The 20804-nt window shown below is 46.7% G+C and overlaps 1 protein-coding gene across 2 annotated transcripts; it reads right to left on the reverse strand.

Annotated features, from left to right (window-relative positions):
• Positions 1-555: 555 nt before the first annotated feature.
• On the reverse strand, positions 556-19432 carry nup98 (nucleoporin 98 and 96 precursor). 2 transcript variants are annotated; one of them, XM_047378898.1, is made up of 35 exons: positions 19268-19432; positions 18021-18130; positions 16943-17038; positions 15456-15641; positions 15204-15343; positions 14977-15084; positions 14197-14377; positions 13964-14127; positions 13585-13725; positions 12965-13091; positions 12801-12881; positions 12459-12599; positions 12136-12269; positions 11798-11985; positions 11527-11646; positions 11037-11223; positions 9880-9985; positions 9683-9796; positions 9452-9590; positions 8917-9094; positions 8603-8764; positions 6926-7156; positions 6037-6169; positions 5713-5963; positions 5429-5613; positions 4778-5031; positions 4407-4682; positions 4115-4272; positions 3896-4036; positions 3681-3817; positions 3122-3343; positions 2807-3048; positions 2427-2581; positions 1847-1958; positions 556-1542 (listed from the first exon to the last, which is right to left on the reverse strand). In XM_047378898.1, the coding sequence occupies exons 2-35, from the start codon at positions 18097-18099 to the stop codon at positions 1343-1345; spliced, it is 5469 nt and encodes a 1822-aa protein (XP_047234854.1). In that variant the 5' UTR covers positions 18100-18130; positions 19268-19432; the 3' UTR covers positions 556-1342. The 2 variants fall into 2 exon arrangements, with proteins under 2 accessions (XP_047234854.1, XP_047234855.1); XM_047378899.1 differs by lacking the exon at positions 19268-19432 and adding an exon at positions 18246-18264.
• Positions 19433-20804: the final 1372 nt, after the last annotated feature.

Genomic DNA, 20804 nt, shown 5'->3' on the forward strand with positions numbered 1-20804 from the left:
GCACAAATGTTCTGGCTGGTGAACAGACCTTCATATAAAAACAGTTTGACGGACCCCAGGCTGGGTTCTGTTCCTTCTCCACACCGAGCAGCTTCCAGATTAGCAGAACCCTCCTCATCTGGTTAATCTGATGACCTGGAAAAAAATGATCCAACTTTTCTCTGAAAGACTGAGATAAAAGACGGAGTTCATAGTCCTGGAGCGCAAAAAAAAAAACAGGATTTCAAAAAGCAGATGATTTGGACCCAGATTACACCTTATGAACAACTGGACCCTGGTCAGGGTCTGGGAGGAGATATCCCAGGACACCATCCATCATCTCAAGAGGAGCATTGATAGATTTCATTTTCATCAAATGATCCCGGCGTTCCCAACACTTCACCCATTCCCCGTCAGGATGGACGTCCAGCAGGACTTCAATCAATTCAGATCCGACGGGTTTTCAGTGGTACTTGTTGGAGCCGTGAATTATTGTGGATCCACTCGCTCAACCATCCAGAACCAAGTGTTGGTTTGTTCTAATCGGTTCTTTAAAGCAGAATAAACCCAACAGACTTTATTTCGACTTCAACTTTATTAAAAATCTGAGCAGCAGGAAAACATGCGACAGTCCGTCCATGGAAACCATGGCAACAAAAACACTCAATCAAACTCGTTTCCTCCAGTCTAAAGAAAGCAAAGTTCTGACGCTTCCTAAATGGTTCTGATGTCACGCAGTGAAGAAACTGACATCATTGGATCAGAACAATGAGGGGAAACATTGAGCTACTCATTCCCACACAAACCTTAAAAAAATAGAACATCTGAGTTTAGTTCCCAAATCCTCTCCGAGTTCTTCAGTCGGCGCCGGTTTCGTTATAAGATCCGCTTTATTCCCATATCCACAGCTGATCAGACTCACTGATAAAATCAATGATCCGTGAGAATCAACCTAACGGAGCGGGTCGATAAATTCTGGACACAACAAGAAGAAAATCAAGAATTCATGAAACATTTTAGGAAATATTTTCCTTTAAATTCTCTTTCTGCTCTGCCTGGATCCAACTTGTTTGTTTGGGTTGATCAGAACCCTTTCCTGATGTGTCATAAATGTCTGATTTTATTCTGAAATCCTGCAGAACGAGACGGGATAAAACGATCCAACTTGTTTTCCCGCCTCTGTGTTGAAAGGTAGCGGAGCTGCAAACTTCCCGATCAGTTGGTTGGTTTCATCATCAGCAGCTTGTTGCTTCCTGGGTTTCAGCCTCGGTCTCGTTGGACCCACCAATCAGAATCCCTGATCACTGGTTCTGTTTTTATTTCCCCCTCAGAGCGTCCTGACGTCCGAGATCAGCCGGCGCTCTCATTGGCTGACGATGAGCTGCCGCAGGTACGACTGGGTGAGGCTCCGCAGCTCCTCCAGTGTGTAGTCTTCGGGCATCGGCAGGCGGCTGATGTGCGGCGCCAATTGGGCCAGCGGGATGCTGAGCGGGTCGGCGGCGGCGTCGCCCTGCTGCAGGCTCAGCACCACCCGCAGGATGTTCGCCACGCGCTTCGCCATTTCTGCAGGGAGAGGGGGCGGAGCTTAGTTAGTTCAGAGGTAACGAGTGGGTTGATGTTCTGACCCGTATGTGAATGGAAATAACTTGACAGGTTCTGTAGAACTTAAAGGATCCATTATGCAGACAGAATTTACTCATCATTGCAGAACTTTCTTCATTTTCTTTATGTTTAATAAATCTGTGGCGTAGAAACTATGCTTTGCTCGCTCCATCATTGGACCAATCAGGGGACAGATGGAAGCAGCTCAACCAGCAGCCTGCACTGTGATTGGTTCCCTGCTCTCCGAAGCGTGTGAAGCTCTCACCTGATTGGGCGAGGCGGTCTCTAGCCGTCCTGCAGGGTAACAGCTCGATCCGGCTGCAGAGAGACGTCACGTCGGTGTGGAGACGCTCCAACTCGTACCCGGCGTTCTCCATCTGGGAACATCAGGATCTCATTACACTTTAGTTGGGAGAGAAGATGCTTCCAGGGATAGGATGTTAGAGGTCAAAGGGAGTGAAATGTGGTTGCATGGGGGTCAGAGGTCAGAGTGCCATTATAAAACCGACATATAGTAACTATTTAATCTTACCATAACCAACTGGTCGTCTCACAAGATTGTTTATAGGTTTAATTTCCACTACAGGGATCATTAAAGTTCTGGAGTCTGGATCTGGTTCTGTTGCTGAGTCATCTGAAACAACTTCCTGACAAACTAAAAGCAACACGGTGATCATCAGACTCCTGATGTTCTGCAGGAATGAGACCCCGTTTATTATCAGCAGAATTTTGGTACTTTGAAAATCCTCACGGCGGATCAGGTCCACCTCCTGCTCTGACGATCCAGAACAGAACCTCTGTGCAGAAGGATTGGTCTTGGGTCACAGAGGTAAACAAGGACGTACCTGCTGGATGTCCTGCAGAGACTTGATGACTCGGATGTAGTCCAGGTACACTCTTCCTGATGTGTCCCAGTCCTGGATGCTGGCGCTGTGTTCTGGTACCGCCAGGCCTTCCAGGAAGTCCAGCAGGTAGTCGTGGTTGTCGTTGATGATGCAGTCTGCAGGAGGGGGAAACGTTCAGCCGATTCTTTAAGATGTTAAAACATGTTGGTTCATTTATTCTGATCAGAACCAGTTTAACCTCCAGCCTGGAGGAATGGATCCTGTCACCACATTATTTCTGACTAAACTGTGGACCTCGAGTCACCCAACCAATCGGAGCCTTCAAATCTCGAGCAGGGCGGGGCTAATTATCAGTTTAAACTGTTGTCTGCTGCGCATACCTGAGGCCAGGTGTTGGATCAGCAGCCGGTGGCACTGGTTCCAGTATCCGGCTCGGTACAGGTGCATGGCCTGCTGGTGCCGGTCACCATCTCTGTGGGCCCGCGTGGCCTTGGCCTCATGGATCCACCTCTCCGGGATCAGCAGCCTCTCCGTCAGAAAGCGCTCCCTGCGGACAGATTCTTCCGTCTCCTGCAGGGGGCAGTGCAGCGTCAGCATCTCCCTGACGGCTCGCTCTCGCTGACTGGGGAGACAGAGAGGAGCAGGATCAACATCCTCTTCCAGAAGGTAAACGGGGCGGGTGGTACGGGCCTTACTTGTGGTCGGGGATGTGCAGCAGGATGAAGATGGCCATGTGCCAGAGGCCGGCGCTCTCCAGCTGGGCGGCGTAGCCGGCGTGGACGAGTCCCTGACGGGAGCTGCTCAGGTGGGTGTAATGCAGCGCCTGCAGGACGCCCCACAGGTGCCAGCTGAGGCGGTAATCCAGGCGCTGCCAGGTGACTGTGAGCGGGTCGAGCAGCGGCTGCAGGCTGTAGTGTCTGCAGGAGGAAACGGATGTGGGTTTGAGTTTCTGAGCTGGACACGGACTGGAAGCTCAGATAATGGACCTGAACTCTTCACCATTTTGACCCACTTCCTGATTGCTGCCAGTTTGGATTTTATGCCACATTTTAATGTTTCAGATCCGATGATGACATCAGACCAAGATGCTAAAGCTAACAGAGAGGAGGGAACATTAAGGTGAGGAAAGCAGAGTTCCGGCTAACATGTTTAGAGGTCATGTTTCCCTGACTCGGGTCAGAACTGCTTCTAGTTCTATCCGTTCTCTCAGGTCTAAACAGATGTCTGCGCTGCTTGCAGGTGATGCACGTTTACCTGTCGCTGTAGAGTTTCAGCAGGTGGAAACACAGGTCATACAGCGGCTGCGTAGACTCCTCCCCCTCCTCCGGTAGCTCCTCCTCCTGGTAAGGCGGCAGGGGGGCACAGGCGTACCTCCCAGCTTCCGTGGAGCCCTGCAGGATGAGAGCAGAGTGCTGTGTAGAAAGTTCTGACCCGGAAGAGAAAGCAGCAGACTGAGGACTGGAACTCACCTGGAAAGCAGCTTCATATTTAGCGAGGGCGTCGGCCACAGATGCCGTCGGGGGCAACATGTACCAAAGGTGCACGGCCACGCAGCGCTTCCAGTCAAGCTCGGAGCACACGTTCACCACCGACTCCGACGACTGCCAAACCTGCAGCGACAGGATCACTGAACAATAGGTCCAAACTGCAACACATCAGAACCGACAGGTGAATAAAAGGAGACGTACAGATTTCCCAGCAAGCAGAACGAAGATCCGAAGTCTCTCCTCGGTCAAGTAGTGGTCGGTCTGCATCTGGTTCCAGTCGGCGAGCTGCAGGGCGAGCAGATCGCGGCAGAAGCGAGAGCCGGCAGCCTGAGACAGGAGCAGGGACAGACGGTGGTCTCCTGCAGACAGAGAGCTTCAGTTCAGCATGAAACTCTGGTCTCATCACTAACCCCTTCGAATCCTGAGTCAGTTTTTCTGGATCTGAAGCTTTTCGGGCCTAAAACTAAAGTTTAAATCTCATCTTTCAGCTCACCTTCCTTCTGAGCGAGTCGACATGCCTCGCTGATGCGGCTGCTAGTCAGGTAGCTGAAGATGGCCTCCGTGTGACGGCCCTTCCCCACCAGCGCCACCTCCTTTTCCACCCTGCAGGAGGCACCGTGGGACAGCCAGGCTGAGAAGGCGCGCCGTCTCTGTAGCTGCTGCTCGTACTCGCTGAGCGGATCTGTGCCTGGCTCCTGATCTGAAGGACCCAACTGGCCCCAAAGGGCCTCACACAGAGTCCAGACCTCGGCCCAATGACCCAGGATGGCTGCAGAGGGACAGAGGAGGACTTTTAGAAAACATCAGGACCTCTGAAATCAACGCAGCCGACAGCAGAGAAAGATAGCCCCGCCCAAAACTCACGCTCCAAATCTCCCTGCCTGTCGTTCAGCTCAGTGATCCACTCGGCGTACTCGTGCAGCGCCGCCACGCCGGTCTGCGGCTCCACCAGAGGACAGGAGACTCCCTCTGGGACGCCGACAGCGCTGTGTTTCAAGCAGATCTCCAGGGGGCGCTGCAGCATCGCATGGCTGTCCTCTTCCTCACTGGTCGTCCCCTGTGGAGGTTCCAGTCCTACCAGGTGCTCCAGAACCACCTGGTAGGGGCTCTCAGTGAGTCTGAACAAGAAAAACATACAAACACCTCAGATTTATCCTCTCATCTTCAAGAGAACACGTTTCTGCAGGACCCTTCAAAAGGTCCGCGCTGATCTTAGGATGTAGGCAAAACAAACTTCTAAGCCACACAGGTGGTGGTCCTGATATCTTCAACGTATGAGGAGCATTTAAGCTCCTCAGATTCAGAAAACAGAAACTGGACCTTCCCTTCTTCTAGAGACAGATGCTTCCAACATGTTCACATCGTTCCTCAAGGTTAACTCATCTCCAACTAGCAGCTTAATCTTGGTGCAGAACCCGTCAAAGCTATTCAGGAACTGGTTTGTCACCACTTTGAGTTGCAGTAGAACCTGCTGGATCCTGATGACCCAGCATGTTCGAAGAGGAGTTTCCTTACGGTTTGCTCCGGGACGGTTTGGGCAGGAAGCTGAAGTCCGTCTTGGTGCCGAGTTCTTGGTACTCGAGCTGTTTGGACGTCTGTGAGCTGATCCGGCTGCCGCAGTGAGCCAGGGTCCAGCCAGGACCCCAACCCACTCTGAAGGACCGAGTGGCGAACAGGCCCGTGTCCATCAACAGACCCCCCTGCAAGACAGCAGAAGAAGAAAAAGGCTGTTACTGTTTTTCTGGTGGTACCAGGAGGCTTCATTGTTCAGAACAGAAGCCGTTTCCATAGAAACCAACCTTCCCCTGAGTGACGGACTCCTTAAGGGGGACGGGCCCGCCCAGGCGCCGGACTCCCACCTTTCGGATCGCTGGTTCTGGAATGTGGGGCGGCAGCAGGAAAGAGGCGGGGCCCGGACTCTTCCACTGCAGGGGTCGAGCGGGGTCGGCCACCGCTGGAGAGCCGCGGGACAGAGGACGAGCAGGACCAGAAGGGTCCGAGTACTGAGGGAAGGGGCCGGAAGTGAAGCGAGCCTGAAGAAGACCCCCAACTGCAGAAAGATGAAGATCGGTGTCGGAAACAAAGAGGAAGGTCATCACGAGGAGGAACGAAGAGTTTCATACCAGAGGGTCGACCCGGCGCTCCGGGCAGAACGAGCCGAGGGGACGAGACGTCAGTGGACACCTTCACGGTTCTGTGGTTCTGGAACATGTCGCCGTCTTCCTCATCCTCAGTGAAGAGAGACGCCTTCATGATCTGAACACAGGAAGTAATCCGATTACTCAAGAGATGTTTTTGGGCTGCTTCTGTTTCTGAACCAAAGTTAAAAAGATAAAACGGACCAGAGCCTGAGATTCTGGTTCCATCTTTAAATTAAATCGATCTTCAAACCTAAACCTGGAAACACATTGGTCTTAGGAACCAGTTTAGGTCCAGTTTGGTTGCAGGAAGCACGGTAGTTTTCTGGGGCTGTTATTTTATCCCTGCAGGCACCAGGTCAGAACCAGTACCAGTACAGAAATCTAACCCAGATACTGGCCCTGATATGGAGGTGGTACCAAGAATTAGGTTAGAAAACAAACTGTAACGTTTGAACATTTTGGAGCGTCTATATTCTGAGACCCAGATTAAAACAACCAGAACCCACCAGGATGGTTTTACTTGAACTAAGTTTAGGTTTGAAAAGGAACCGGGTCGCTGCTGGGAGCTTCCGGGTCCTTCAGGACATAGCAGAAGATCCTTAAAAAGTTCCTGTGACGTAGAAATGATTTTGTGTCTGAATGTATCCTCTGTGAATGACGTTCTAGAAGAACATCAGGTTAGAACCAGGACTGGTCCAGAACAGAACCTCTGCAGAATTAGCTGACTGACCTGTTCCTGGAGTGATTTTATCAACGTTAAGTGTTTTCCCAGTTTCTCCAGTACTTCCTGTTCCTCAGACACCGAGGAGCTGAAGACAACATCTAACATTAGTTCTCCATAAAGTTTCTGCAGACCGAGACGGCGTTCTACCTGGAGGGTGTGTGGGTTGATGCCCAGCGAGGACGGGATGTGGCTGGACCCAGTGAGCTCGTGGTCCGGAAAAACCACACCCCCGAGCTTCATCGTGTCCACGTCAGCCGGCGGCAGCTCGCCATCCTCGTCCTCTGCTCCCAGCATGCTCTCTGGCAGGACGCTCTGAGTGATGTCAGCCATGTCGCTGTCCAGCTCCGCCACGCCGCTCGCCAAATCCACAACGGTGGACTGAAGACACAGAGACAGAGAGCGTGAAGACGGACGGTCCGCATCGTGAGACAGAGCGCTACAGTGGACCTAACAGGTTCTGCTGTGAGAATTCAAACATGCGTCAGCGGTACCAAGGAGTCCTTGAGGGAATTAAAGAACCCATATCAGAAGCAGTGTTCCGACCAGAACATCCTTCAACCTGTTGAAAGGAAAAACAAAAGCCAACATTTCTGCCGCTCAGACTAATCTGATGTAAAGAATGAATAAGGTCCAGATTCTAGAGAGAAGCTTCATCACAAACTTAACAGACCAAAACTAAAAGTATCTTCAGAAACATCTTTTATTAAATTGTAAAGAGAAATTACATTTATGTCACATGTTCAGTTCAGACATTAATTTAGTTCATCTTCAGCTGGAAACACAAACGGGTCAGTAAAAGACCTCAGAAGATCCCTTAAAGTATTTATATCCCAGAATCAGAAGAAAGGTTTTTATTTTTCACTTCAACACTTCGTTGACAAGCATTCTGGTTCTGATGGGAACCAGCTCTGGATCTTTCAGCGGAGACTCCAGGTTCTGATCACACTGATGATTCACAGATGCACCAAATCAATCTGCTGGAGATCAGAACCTGAAGACCTTCCTTCAACCGACAGCAGAAGACATCCCTGATGAAACAAGAACCGACCATCTGGGTCTGGATCATCTCTGGGATGTTGGTTGTTTAATGCAGCAGGAAATGATGTAAGTTTACTAAACTATTTAGATTAGATGGAAATAATGACTTTTATTTGCTCCATTAAATGAATCTAAGAGGGTTTGTGTTTGCAGTGAATCCAATAAACCCTGCCAAGTCACGTTGTTACCATGACTACCACCAATTAGTCATTTCCATTCATTTATCGGAGTTCAATGAAAACTAAAGGTCAGACTGGGGTTAGGAATAGAAATTGGACTCAACTTTAGATGTTGGGTCCATTCTCTCCAGAATCTACAGCCAGGAAAAACCCGATCGATGCATCTTCAGCACACCTTAAAACCTCCTGATTTTTAGAAATAAGTCGAGCAAATATCTGCAGAACAAACTCCAAGTTCTAAAATACATCTTTATTATTCTGAAGGCACCTAGAAGAGAACAGGAGCAGCAGAGGGAGGATTATTTTAAATCTGCACTCAGTGAAGCTTAACAAGTCAGAAAGAAAGAAAGCAGTAACAGAACTTCTTCCCAACACGGACAACAGAACAGCGTGCTGACCGGTCCAGACCCGAAGGAGTCTGATGTCTGATCCGGACCAGTTTCCTCCTGGTACTGGGATCAGATTTTTCTCCCATGAATAAAAAAAAAAAGACTAAAATGTGAAAAGCAGCTGAAGAACCTGAGCTCCTGCTTTTCTTCATCACTGCAGAGAAATGAGACGGTCAGTGAGGATGAGGAGGAGTGTGGGGGGGCGCAGGCTGCGCTACCTGAGCCTGTAGCGCCACCTGCTGCTGGGTGGGAGCAAGCAGCTGCTGCAGTCTGGAAGCAGGAAGTGACATCGTCGTCTTCTGCTTCTTGGGGTCCGTTTTAGGCGGAACCTCATCATCTTCATCAGAGTCCTGAAGCCCATATTTGGAGAAATGGGTCACCTGAAAAAGACAGAGGGGGGCGGAGTCAGATACACCTGAGAACGCCACAGACCTGTAGGGTCTAAACTAAAGTTCTGATTTTCTGTTTGTCGCATGAAATCTGACAAATATCAGAGGAACCGGATCCCAACGAAGACAGGTAATGAACTCACCTCAAAGACCCAGGATCCGGTCTCAGGTCGGTACTCCAGGAAACGGGCTCCCTGCTTCCTGGAAGCTTTCTCCAGCCGGCCCTCGTAGTTCATGTCAACCAGGCGCTCGGGGCTCCGGATCTGAGTGCAGGTGGTCTTATCGTTGGGCCAGACGCCGTCCAGAGTCACTTCGGCCCGCCTGCACACAGGAATCAATACTCTGACGTTCGGGACAGAACAACCAAACGTTTTCTCACTCAGGAACAACAAACCAGAGGGAAAGATCATCTGCCAAGCTGAGAGCAGACCAGGTTTAGAGTGAATAATCCAACACCAAGTTAAATCATGGTGAATCCACAGAAACGCTCCGTCTAAAAGGAAGTTGTTTAGTGCGGGGAAACGGATGGAGGAGAGTCTCTGGAGTTTAAAGGTTGTTGGATGAATCAGGTCATATTCCATACATCTGTTGAGGTTCTGTCAGGTGGAGTTCTTCTTCTACTTCAGATAAGCTTCACAAAACAAACAAAAAGAAATACTGAGATTGGCTCTGCCTCACCTGTTAAGCCCCTCCCCCTCCGGCGGCTTCTTCTTGTCATCCGGGTAAACGATGACCTCTTTGCGCCTGAAGTGGACGATCTCATCGAGGTTCAGTTCTGTCAAGTTCACCTCACCAGGGAAGAAGATGGAACCGTAACCTGCAAGGACCAATCAGCGCCCAGCTCTCAGACAGCCGTCCAATCAGATTCCTTCAGGAACGTTCTCTGACAGTAATGTTGTCAGCCGTTACCTTTCCTGCCGATGGTGAAGTTTTCCACGATGCACTCCCCGTTTCCATCCACCATCTCAGCCAGATCGTCCAGGGAGGGGATGGTGTAGTAACCCACACGGTTCAGAATGATGCCTGCAAGCAACACTGATGCTAAAATGTTTCTGTCCAATCAGACAGCAGCTGGGCTCATGGGATACATGAAGTGTGTTTCTGACCTGCAGGATGAGGAGACTGTTTAGACTCCTGCTGCTGCTCCTCTTCCTCCTCGTCTTCATGCAGAGAATCCTCCCCAAAGGACGCCGACACGTCGTTGCTGCTCAGCTGAGGACAAATTCAACCGCCAGAAGTTAGTTGGCTCCAGCTTCTTCCTGTTTTCTGTAATCTTGAATCTAAACAACCTAAAGTATTCAAGATGAACTGAAAAACCTTCAAGAAGCTTCTCATTAGATTTTAATGCCGTTAAAAATAGAGAGGAGAGCTCCATGCTCCGTGTCGCGGGTCTGAGTGCTTCTCTTTGAGGCTGTCTGCAGCTAGGGTTGTCACGACAACAACAGTTCATACTTATATATTTAGAAGACTACTCTGCACCATTTTAATGTGGCAACAACTTGATCTGGAGGCGCAGGGTTCCTTCTAATGAGGATCAGAAACATAAAGGTTTATTTCTAGCACTTAGAAATAAACCTTTAATAATCTATAACCTGTAAAAGTGGCTTCCCTGTTTAACAGTAGATCTCTGGCATCAACATCTTTCATACAGAGTTTCAAGGATTCATCTGAATAATTATTATTAATTTTCTGATTATTTCATTTGTCCGTTTCCTGCTGAGACACGGAGGGAAAAATGAAGCGTTAATCTATTTGAGAACGAATCTGTTACAGTGTAAACATGGACCTGGTCCACACCAACGTGTTCAGCAGCAGTTTAACTAGTCAGCAGGGTAGGTTCTGGTTCTGACTAGTTGCAGAACCTGCACCGACGTCACCATGTGGAAACTTTAGAGATGAAAACGGCTCAGTTTGTATCAGTTTTGATGCCAATAAGTATCATTAAATCATTTGGTTTATGTTGGACTGTTTTAAGAACCAGAACCCGACCTGCAGCCTGATAAACTGAAGGAAAACACCAGAAACTCTGCTGGTTTGTTGGTCGAATGTTTAACAAGCTCAAGATGTTGGAGGTCCACCTTCTCTCTTCAGCATCACTGATCCATTTGCTCCACAGACTCCATGGAAAACCTGAACATGGGACTGTCGGAATATTCAGACAATCTTTTCTTGGACTTCCTGTTCTGTTGTAATAAACATTTGAAAGTCTAAACTTGTGTTTCAGAACCAAACAGGTTTCTAAGGTCAGATCTCATCTGCTGACCTCCAGGCCGTTCCTCGACTGCTTGTGCAGGTTCAGGTCACTGATGGTGTCCTGCAGGCTGGTCTGGGTCCGGCCTTGTGGAATCGGCTTGGCGATGGGGTTCACGTAGAACTGGGTGACCTCGGGGTCATCGTCGGTCCGGCTGCTCACAGCTGGAACCTCCCGTATCTCCTCCTCCTCTGCTTGGCTGCAAGTACAGAAACAATAAAAATGATCGAAGCCGATCATGACTGAACCCAGACCTATTTAGCTCCCGGTTCTGGGGTCTACTCCCAGAGAACCATGCCCAGGAAACGTCCAAATGGCGGCACACTGATGGAACAAAGAAGCTCATCTCAGCTGCTTGGATCCCGCATCTCATAGTGGTGACCCAAAACTCTGGACCAGGGATGAATGGAGCCATAAACCCAGATCACCCGGGCCAAAGAAAGGCCCTTTTAGTTTTAACGCAGCTGATCTTACAAACAGAACTCCTCTGGCGGACCGATACCTGTGTCCGTTCTGAGGATAGTCCGATGGCGAGGCCAGGTCGTCGTTCTCCTTGTTCAGACTGCTGCTGCTGTACTGACTGCTGTTCAGGTTCTTCAGCACCAGTTTCTTGATGCTCTTCCTGTGGAGAAAAACAGTTGAGCTGCATGAGGAAGTGACATCACTCCGACAGGATAACGACTCGGGTTTTTGCAGAACCGCGGAAGAAAACGTCAACACTTTGATGCATGTGCAGTCTGCTGCTCCTGGTTACCATGGTGACCAGACGGTACCTGGGCACGAAGGCTCCGTTGGTGAGCGACGGTTCGTCATCGTCCAGACCGTCAAACAGCTGTGACTTAGAGGCTCCAGAGGAGGTGAGCGCTTTGGGTCGAACCTTAGTGGCGGGTCGAGGGGTCAGCTTGTAGTGAGTGGGCGTGGTCAGAGCCTTCTGGGCCGTTGGATTGGTCGGTTTCAGACGCTGCCAGAACAATGATAATGAAACAAGAATTCAGATCAAATGTGAACATCAAGAACTTCCTGATGGGCAGAGAAAAGTTCTAGCTAATCTAGAAAAACTAAAACAGAACCAGCACATCCTATGAATCAGAAGGCAGCACTCGGGTCTCACCTCCTCCTTCTTCTTTGGGTCGGACAGCGGGTTCCTGAACAGCGGTGAGTCTCCGTATGGAGAGTAGGCCAGGACGTTCAGCTGCTGCTGCAGCATGGCCTGCTGGGCGGCGCTGGTGTTCGGATCAGTGAGAGCTGGAACAGGAAAACACAACATGAGTGTCTTGGCGCCCTCGGTCCTGTTCAAACGGGTCGAAACGCTGAACAAGCAGCCTGTTGGTTTCTGGCCCAACATGAAGGTGAGCAGATGTTTGTCAACATTTTATGAATCACAGAACCGGTTCCATATCCGCCGACTGAAGGACTCAGAACCAAGTGTCTCACCGACAGGTTGCTGCGGCGCTCCGAAACCCAGACCGCTCGCTCCACTGTTAAATGGAACAGTGGTTCCGAAAGGTCCCATTGTTCCCAACGTGGTGCCCAGTTTGTTCTGGTTGTTTCCAAACAGAGTTGCCCCGGTGCCGACTGTGAGACAGACAGAGGCTAGTTTGCTAAGATCAGCTGTCGGTACCAAAACAATCTGACGGGTCAATTTGAATCTGCTGCATCAGAACATTTAGGAAAAATTTTACGATTACAAAACATTAAAAGCTAAAAACGTATAAAATATTTTGGTTTTAATAAATAAAAATTGTTTGGCCTCTTCTGTCTGTGGTACATCATTACCGGTTCCAAAGTTGTTTCCCAGTCCACCAGTGGCCGTCTTGGTGCCAAAAGGTCCTCCTCCAGCCTGGTTGCCACCAAAACCTTCAGGCAGGAACAAAAGTCAGCAATTAGGGAGAAAACTGATTCCGAGACATGAACGGAGCAGCAGAACAATCAAGGCTTACCAAAGGTGGAGGGGTTGGTTCCGGTTCCCAGAGTCAGAGTGGTCTTGTTCCCAAAGATCCCGGTCGCAGTGCCGAAAGATGGAGCACTGGTGGTGGGTCCAAAAACATTGGATTTATTCCCAAACAACTGTAAAAGGACAGATCCAGAACCGTTCGGGTTACTGCGGGTCAGCAGACAAAATAAAACTGTTTCTGTGATTCAAGTGAGAAAAATAAAAGCAGGATGAAAAGTCATGAAGGCCCGACAGGTTGGAGGTTTCACTGATTAACGAAAGAAGAATAACTTCAGGACAAGTTCATTGAACTGTAGTAAAACTGTCAGGAAACTGGGATGATTATAACTGGACATCAGACCCAAATAAAGGACAATAAATTCAACTCCATGATGTTAAACAGCCTGGATTTAGGTTTTTATTCAGGAGCTTTCTGGAAAAAATATTTTATTCTGGGTTCAAATAATCAGCAGAGTTCATAAAGTAAAGCTAAAATAAAACTAGCGTTAGCAGAACTGGGAATCAAAGCGTTACGCTTGAAATTACAATGAGGAGAAAAAGTTCTGAAAAAACGGACCTAGCTTCTCCACATTCAACAACAATCCATCTCGACCCAAAACTTTGTACCTGTGTGCTAACATTTCCAAAACCAGTTTGGTTTGGTAGAGAAAACAGCCCAGTGCCCGTCCCAATACCAGTGGTGGTGCCGCTCGGGGTGGTTCCGAACAAGCTGGCCGGTTGAGAAGCCGCCGTGCTTCCAAACAACCCCTGAGGAGACAGAAAACTTTAAGTGTCTCCATAAAAACGGGCTGATTTCTTTCCTCAAAGACCAACTGGAAACATACATTACATCTGTTTGGACCCCGACTGGGTCAGAACTGACACACCAAAATAAAACCTGAAAACTAATCTGTTGAGAGAACTCTGAACAGAAATCAGGAACTTTGGACTGAACTGAATGTGTTGTGGTGACCCAGTTCTGTGGTTCAAGTCAGTAAAAACTCACCGTGTTGCTGGTGTTGGGCTGACCCGTGGTGTTGGTGTTGCCGAAGGTGAAGCCCGCATTCTGGGTGGTGGTGGCGGCTCCAAAGGGCTTAAAGAGGCTATTGGCTGGCTGCTGGTTCGGTTGAACAAACAGACCTGCTGTGGTGGTTCCGAAGGAGCCCGTGGCTGTGGGAGGACAACACCATGAGACGTCTTTAAACTGAAGCGTCTTCAGATTAACGGATGAGAACTTACTAGCACCAAACGTGGACTTATTTGCCCCAAAGTTAAAGTTGGTGTTGGCTGCGGAGGCGCCGAACAGGCCCGTTGAAGCGCTGGACGTGGGTGTGGCTCCACCGAACAGACCGCCCGTCCCTGGAGCGATGGGGTTGGTCGGACCCTTTCTGCCCGCCTGGTAGTCCTCCAGCCTCAGCTCCTGCAGAAGCACACGTGATAAGACGACAGCATATGGACCGGAACATCACCGATGCCTCCTGCTTGGATGGAGCATCGGCCGGGTTTCAAGCGTCACACGTTTAAACTGGTTATTAATGGTTCAGTCAGCTGGATGGACTTTCATTTGCTAATGTTTAGGCAGGGGTGAAGTTAGAGATGATGGAAACAGATTAATCAGGAATAGTTGATCATTATGTAAAGAAAACACTGAAGTTTTCCTAAGATCGTCCAGCAATCAGACACCATGAAGTAAGACCTTCAACTTAACATTCCCAGATCCATTATCTCTTGATCAGCTCTGACCCAGAATTAGCAGGTCCAAGACTAAAACCAGAGAGAGAAACTAGAGCAGTTTATGTAGATCCAGCTTCTGTCTGTTACTCTGCTGCAACAACAAACTTTTTACAAGAATCACTTTAATCAACATGGAACAGACCTGATTAATGCACCCATTTAAAAACAGCAGCATAAACACGGTTCCTGGTTTAACTTTTAATAAAGTTCATCCTAATTAAAAATGCAGACCCCACTGATGCACACAGATGTCTAACCTGGTGGTCAGGTCACCCACAGACTCACCTCCAGAGACTTGTTCTCATACTCCTTCATGGCTGTGATGCATTGATGTTTGGTGTTGATGCTTGTGGTCACGCCTGCTTTCACCATCGTGTCACTTCCTGTTGGAGGCTGAGGAGCAAGCAGATTCCACACAGGTTCACTTTTTTAAAGGATTAATGAGGAAGACTCCATGATGCAGATCTGTTACAGCTTCCTGTTTTCAGAGTCGCTGCCTCCTAAATACTCACATTGAATTTCACTGTTGTTCCTGGCTGCTGATTCGCCGCAAACCCAGAGCCTCCAAACAGGGAACTGGAGCCACCAAAAGGGTTGGTGGTGGTGTTGGTGGACCCAAACAGGCCACTGCTGCTGGCACTTGTCCCAAAGCCTGAAGGACACCAAGAGAAGGCGAGTTTTCAAAAGTTTGTAAATAGTCTCAACATGGACTCATCACGACCTCATTCAGGGTGGCCGCTGCTCTGAAGGTTCTAGAGTCTCACTTCCAAAAGAAGTTGGTTTGTTGGCACCAAACGCATTATTCTGCTGGGAGAAAAGTCCACTGCTGGCGCCGGTTCCCGTGTTTCCAAACAGGCTGGTGGACGTTCCGCTGGCCGGACCAAAACCAAAGCCGGTACTGGTGGAGGAAGTCGCTGGTTGGCTAAATGTACTGGATCCAAACAAACCGCCTGAGGGGAGGAACCAAAGGACAAATACCTCTAGGTGAAACAAACTGAAGGCAGATTTGAACACAAAGTTGAGAGTCGGGCGTGCCCTGGGTCAAAAGTTTTAGAACACCTTCCTCATTTAATGGTTTTCTTTATGTTTGTGACTCTTTCCATTCTTCATAGATTCTGACTGAAGGCATCTAAACAGTGAATGAACTCATAAGGAATTATGTAGAAAACAAAAACTTGTAAAATAACTTTAAATATGTTTTATATTTTAGATTCCTTAAAGTAGCCGCCTTCGCTGTGATGACTGAAATATTAACCTTTGACCTTCTCTCAAAGAACCTCTGGGAAGGTCTTTCAAGACTGTTAGGAAAACCATCTCAGGTGACCACCTCATGAAGATCATGGAGAGAACGCCAAGAGATAATAGCTGTTTGCTACATAATCCCATGTGTTCATTCACAGGTTTGTTTGTCTCTGGTGAGAATCTATCATTTAAATAGTCCTGAAAATAAAGAGACCTTTTAAGTGTATGTAAACATTTTGACCAGTAGGACGTTTTCAATTTCTTTGTCTGTGGATCCAGAACCTTATTTTGCTTCTGAGAGCAAAAACACAACGAGGTAAATTCTGAACTGAAAATCTCAGATGGATTCCTAACTTGTGACTTGATGTTTTATCCAAAGACGGTTCTGCTGTTCGATTGAATAAGAGCAACAACATGGATCCAGCGTTTAAAGGAGAACACCTTTATCAGAACCAAGGTTTTAAATATCTGAGTCCAGTCCAACCTGGTTTGCACCTCCACTCCAGAAGGTGCCCTAAACACGACTCATAGCCTCATAGAATAAAAACCAGTTCATTTAAATAATAACTACATCCATGGCAGATTATGAACATTTCATAAGGATTAATAATCATAACATTATTTAATTATTATTTAATTTTCCTTAGATTTTACAAGGAAACCAGTTTAAACACATGAAACCTTAACTTGATTTTAAAAGATTAAAAACTGTAAAGAACATTTAAACTAGAGATAAATGATAAAAAAAGAAACTTAATTTATTTCAGTAGTTTCTAAATGACCACCTTCATAGTAACTCTGTGTGTTTTTGTCTGTTTTCTGACTCAATGCTGAGTTTTAAAACCACAGAACTACAATAACTTCAAATAGCATGAATGCATTCGAGCTCTCAAATGAACACAAACATCACCTCAATGGCGATTTATTGTGTGCTTCTAGTTTTGGTTCTGGCCGGGCATAGAATAGAATACTATCTGGGACGAGACAGACAGAAGACAGGGTAACAAACCAGGCTTGTTCTGTGTGGAGCCAAACAATCCTCCAGTGTTGGTGGTCGCCCCGAACGCAGATGTTCCAAAACCTCCTGTTGTCCCAAAACCTGTGTCTGGTTGGAAATAAAGGAGTTACATGAGAACACGCTGATCCAGCCGCAATGTTCAGGTATCTGATAAAACACCTGAACTACAGCTTTAGGTCACATAATGTTCTGTTGTGTCAGACAAATGAACCGTATTAAAACACCAGTGAAACCACTAAGGTTCTAAACTTTAGAGACCAGATTTAGTGCCACCACCTGGCCACATTAAATCCAGTAGATAATAACTGAAAGTGAAACTAATATGAGATAAACTCAAATTACTCCTGTGGTAATCTGACTTTTTAATAATGCTGAAGCTTAATGTTCTAAAACAAAAAAAAAGTGGAAAGCTAGGAACTGATGAACCTATGAATGAAGTAGTATAAGCAGGCATAGCCAATGAAAACAGCCAGTATTGTTTAAGGAAGACTGAGCCCAGATTTGTGAATGAAACATGTTAAATCACTCTGGCGCTAGACAGCCGAGTGTCCCAGCTGTACCTGAATGCAGCTTGAGCAGCTGTTGGAGTTTAGGCTGATTGGATGCTACAGGTAGCTGTTTGGACCTCAGTTGATTTTTCTCCAGAACCAGAAACGGTTGCATTCAGCCTTAAGTAATTCACCTACATGCAGAGCAGCTATGTACCTTATTGCTGCTGGAAAATGCATACGCTGAAAAAGTTCTGGTTCGGTCCACCTTTTTTTCTTTACTGTAGCTGTATGAGAAACGTTAATGTTCCCAAATAGCAGTTTAGTGAAAGCTGGTCCTCTGGTTTGTTTTGCTGTCATATTTTTTAAGTTGCCCTACAGAACTGAGCTCTTAGTTCCACATAGAAACATTCTTCATGTGTTCAGGTATAAATTGCAGGTCCATACAGCTCAACAAAGCAACAGTAACAGTTCTGAAACAGAGTGACAACAGCACTGTTCATAGGTCCAACATTCTTTTATGGCAAGACTTTGAGTGACCTTCTGTTACTTTCAATAATGGTTTCAAAAAAACAACTTACTTTGCTGACCAAAGGTTGACGAGGAACCAAAGCCCCCAGTCCCCCCACCGAAGGGAGTTCCAAAGGAATTGTTGAACATCTTGATCTGCTAACAGGACCTCATAGAACTTCTGTAGAGACACAAACAATTTCAACAACTTCATCTCCATCATTCATACTCCACTGCAACATCTCTGTAGAAAAGAGGTCAATGTTGAAAGTAAGATTAGGAAAACTTTGAGACACCTTGAGCTTTACCATCTCCTGAAGTCTTTAGAAACTGCTCCTGGCCTTCCTTGATTTGTGCTTACTGTTAATCTGGTGAAGTTATTTTTTGTGGGCCTGACCTCTGTTTGTCTAGTTCACCCATTTTTAATGATACACCTACTGCCAACGATGTTTTTCCTCCAGCTGCCCGCATAAAGCAAAAATCTTACTTCCTATAGGCCCAACTGCCATATATATATATTTTTTTTTATTAGAGACCTAACTAAAGATATTACACCAAATTTCGTCTTTGCAACAACGACCTTTTGGATTCAATTTAAATGTGATTCTTTGCCCTGATATCCGTTAACGCAATACTGCTTCATCCCTGGAGTTTAGTGGTTTAAAAAACACAACACTATGAAAATATTCAGGAGCTGGAGTAAAACCAAGCTGAAGAACAGCCAAAGTGCTTCAGAAAGCCTAAAAAAACGACTGAACTTTAAAATAATAAAATGACGTTTAAATACGAGAGGTAAAAAAAACATGATAACTGGCCTAATTGTATCAGAAACTGCTGTAGGCCTTTCCGGGTTAGATGACAGAGACCCTACTACAGGACCGTGTGTTGATGCCTGCCAGCTCCATGTGTAACCATCTCAGTTAAAACATGAGCTTTAGTTCGCTCCTTGAAGCAGAAACAAGCTAAAATCCTGACAGCAATGACTCCAAACTAGTTTTCAGATTAGTGAACTAGTTTCAGCTGGGTGAGACCGGTCTCCCTGAAGCTAATGTAGCTATAGCTAATAAACGCGTTTATTTCCGTCACTGCTAAAAACGTTCCGCGTTTCGCTTAGAAATGTTCAAATAATTTGTTATCATCACAGTCACAGAAGGAAAACAATGGCTTCCGTACCCATAACAATGTAACTGCTCCTGGATTTTTAAGGTGCGACACATTTTTTAATTAGCTGTGCTACGCTAACGTTAGCTGGCTCAATGCTAACTGCATTAGCAACACAGGAGCGAGTAATGTGGAGAAATATGAGCCAAATGTTTACCTTGACCGAAACTGCAGTGACGGTTCGGTCTATCAGCCGAACCTCCTTCTAGCGAGACGAAGCTATGAAGTCTGGAGAGCTCACCGTCAGAACTTCGTGTTTCTGAACGTCAACACAGATAGCTGCTAACTCCGTCAGCGAGGAGGGAAAACGGCTCGGCAGCGTCACCACGCACTTTCATACGCAATGACGTTGACGATACAAGATTACGGAAATAACAACAAACATGAACGTCCTTTAGTCGTAAAAGAATTATTCATTCCTAATTAATAAGTTTCACATGTTTAAAGAATGGATGATTTCCTGTTTGTTGAATACGTTTCTGTAGGAAGTCTGTGTGTTTTAAACTGTAATTTAACTGGGAAAATTGTTTTATCTGGTTACTTATATAACAGATTCATAAATTAAAGTTCGTAAATAAGGTATTCATATGAGATTTTATAACAGTTTATGAAACTGTACAGCACCATATGGAAAAAACCCAAAGGCCATTGCTTAAAAATCCCTGCTGTTCACAGAGTGTTTGTATCCAAGCATTTTACCAGAAAGTTGAGTCGAAGACGAAAGTATGGTAGAAATAACTGCACAGCAGCAGCAGTACCTGCAGCCTTGAGAATATTGTAATGCAAAGTTCATTCAAGAGTTTGGTGGAGATTGACAAGGTTTAGACTGCAGCTGTAGTCAGAGTTTCAGGAGCCACCTCACACAGATAAATCCAGGAGTACCACTCTCACATTCCTAGTGCTAGACCTCTCCTGAACCAGAGACAACATTAGAAAATCCTTTCCTGTCCTTTTGCTTTTGAGAAAAAGAACAGGACTGTTGCTCAATGGTCCAGAGTTCTTATTTCAAGTCATGGTGAATTCTACATTTCATTTAGAAATCAAGCTCTTGGAGTCTGGAGGAAGAGTGGAAAGGCCCAGAATCCAAGCTGCTGCAGGTCCAGTGTGACGTTACCGCAGTCAATGATGGTCTGAGGTGCCATGTTATCTGATAGAATTGGTCAACTGGGTTTTATTGGGTCAAAGGTCAAAGCAGATGTCTATCAGGACATTTTAGATCACTTCCTGCTTCCTTCTGCTGACAAGCTTTAAGGAGATGCTGTTTTTTATGTTTTAACAGGACTTGGTGCCCACACACTGCTTTAATCACCATGGTAACACCATCATACTGGCCTGACCTAAACCCCACATAGAATTTAAGAGATGTTGTCCAAAGGAGGATGACAGACACCAGAACCAACAACGCAGATGAGCTGAAGGTCACCAATAAAGCAGACTGGACTTTCTGAACACCTTAGCAGAACCACAAGTTGATCTCCTCCATGCCACACCTCATTGATGCAGTAATTCATGCAAAATGAGGCCCAACCAAGTACTTAGAGCAGATATTGTACAGAACATTTTCTGTGAAGGCAGGTTTGTTGTTGCCAGCTCTAAGTCAGGATCATGCAAATTAACTGAAATAAATACTTGAAATATAAAACTCTGTGGGAAAAATAAATCTTTATGTGACAGACCTTTTCAGTTACTGAAAT

Source organism: Girardinichthys multiradiatus, chromosome 11 (assembly GCF_021462225.1).
Source record: "Girardinichthys multiradiatus isolate DD_20200921_A chromosome 11, DD_fGirMul_XY1, whole genome shotgun sequence".
NCBI classification, from domain to species: Eukaryota; Metazoa; Chordata; class Actinopteri; order Cyprinodontiformes; family Goodeidae; genus Girardinichthys; species Girardinichthys multiradiatus.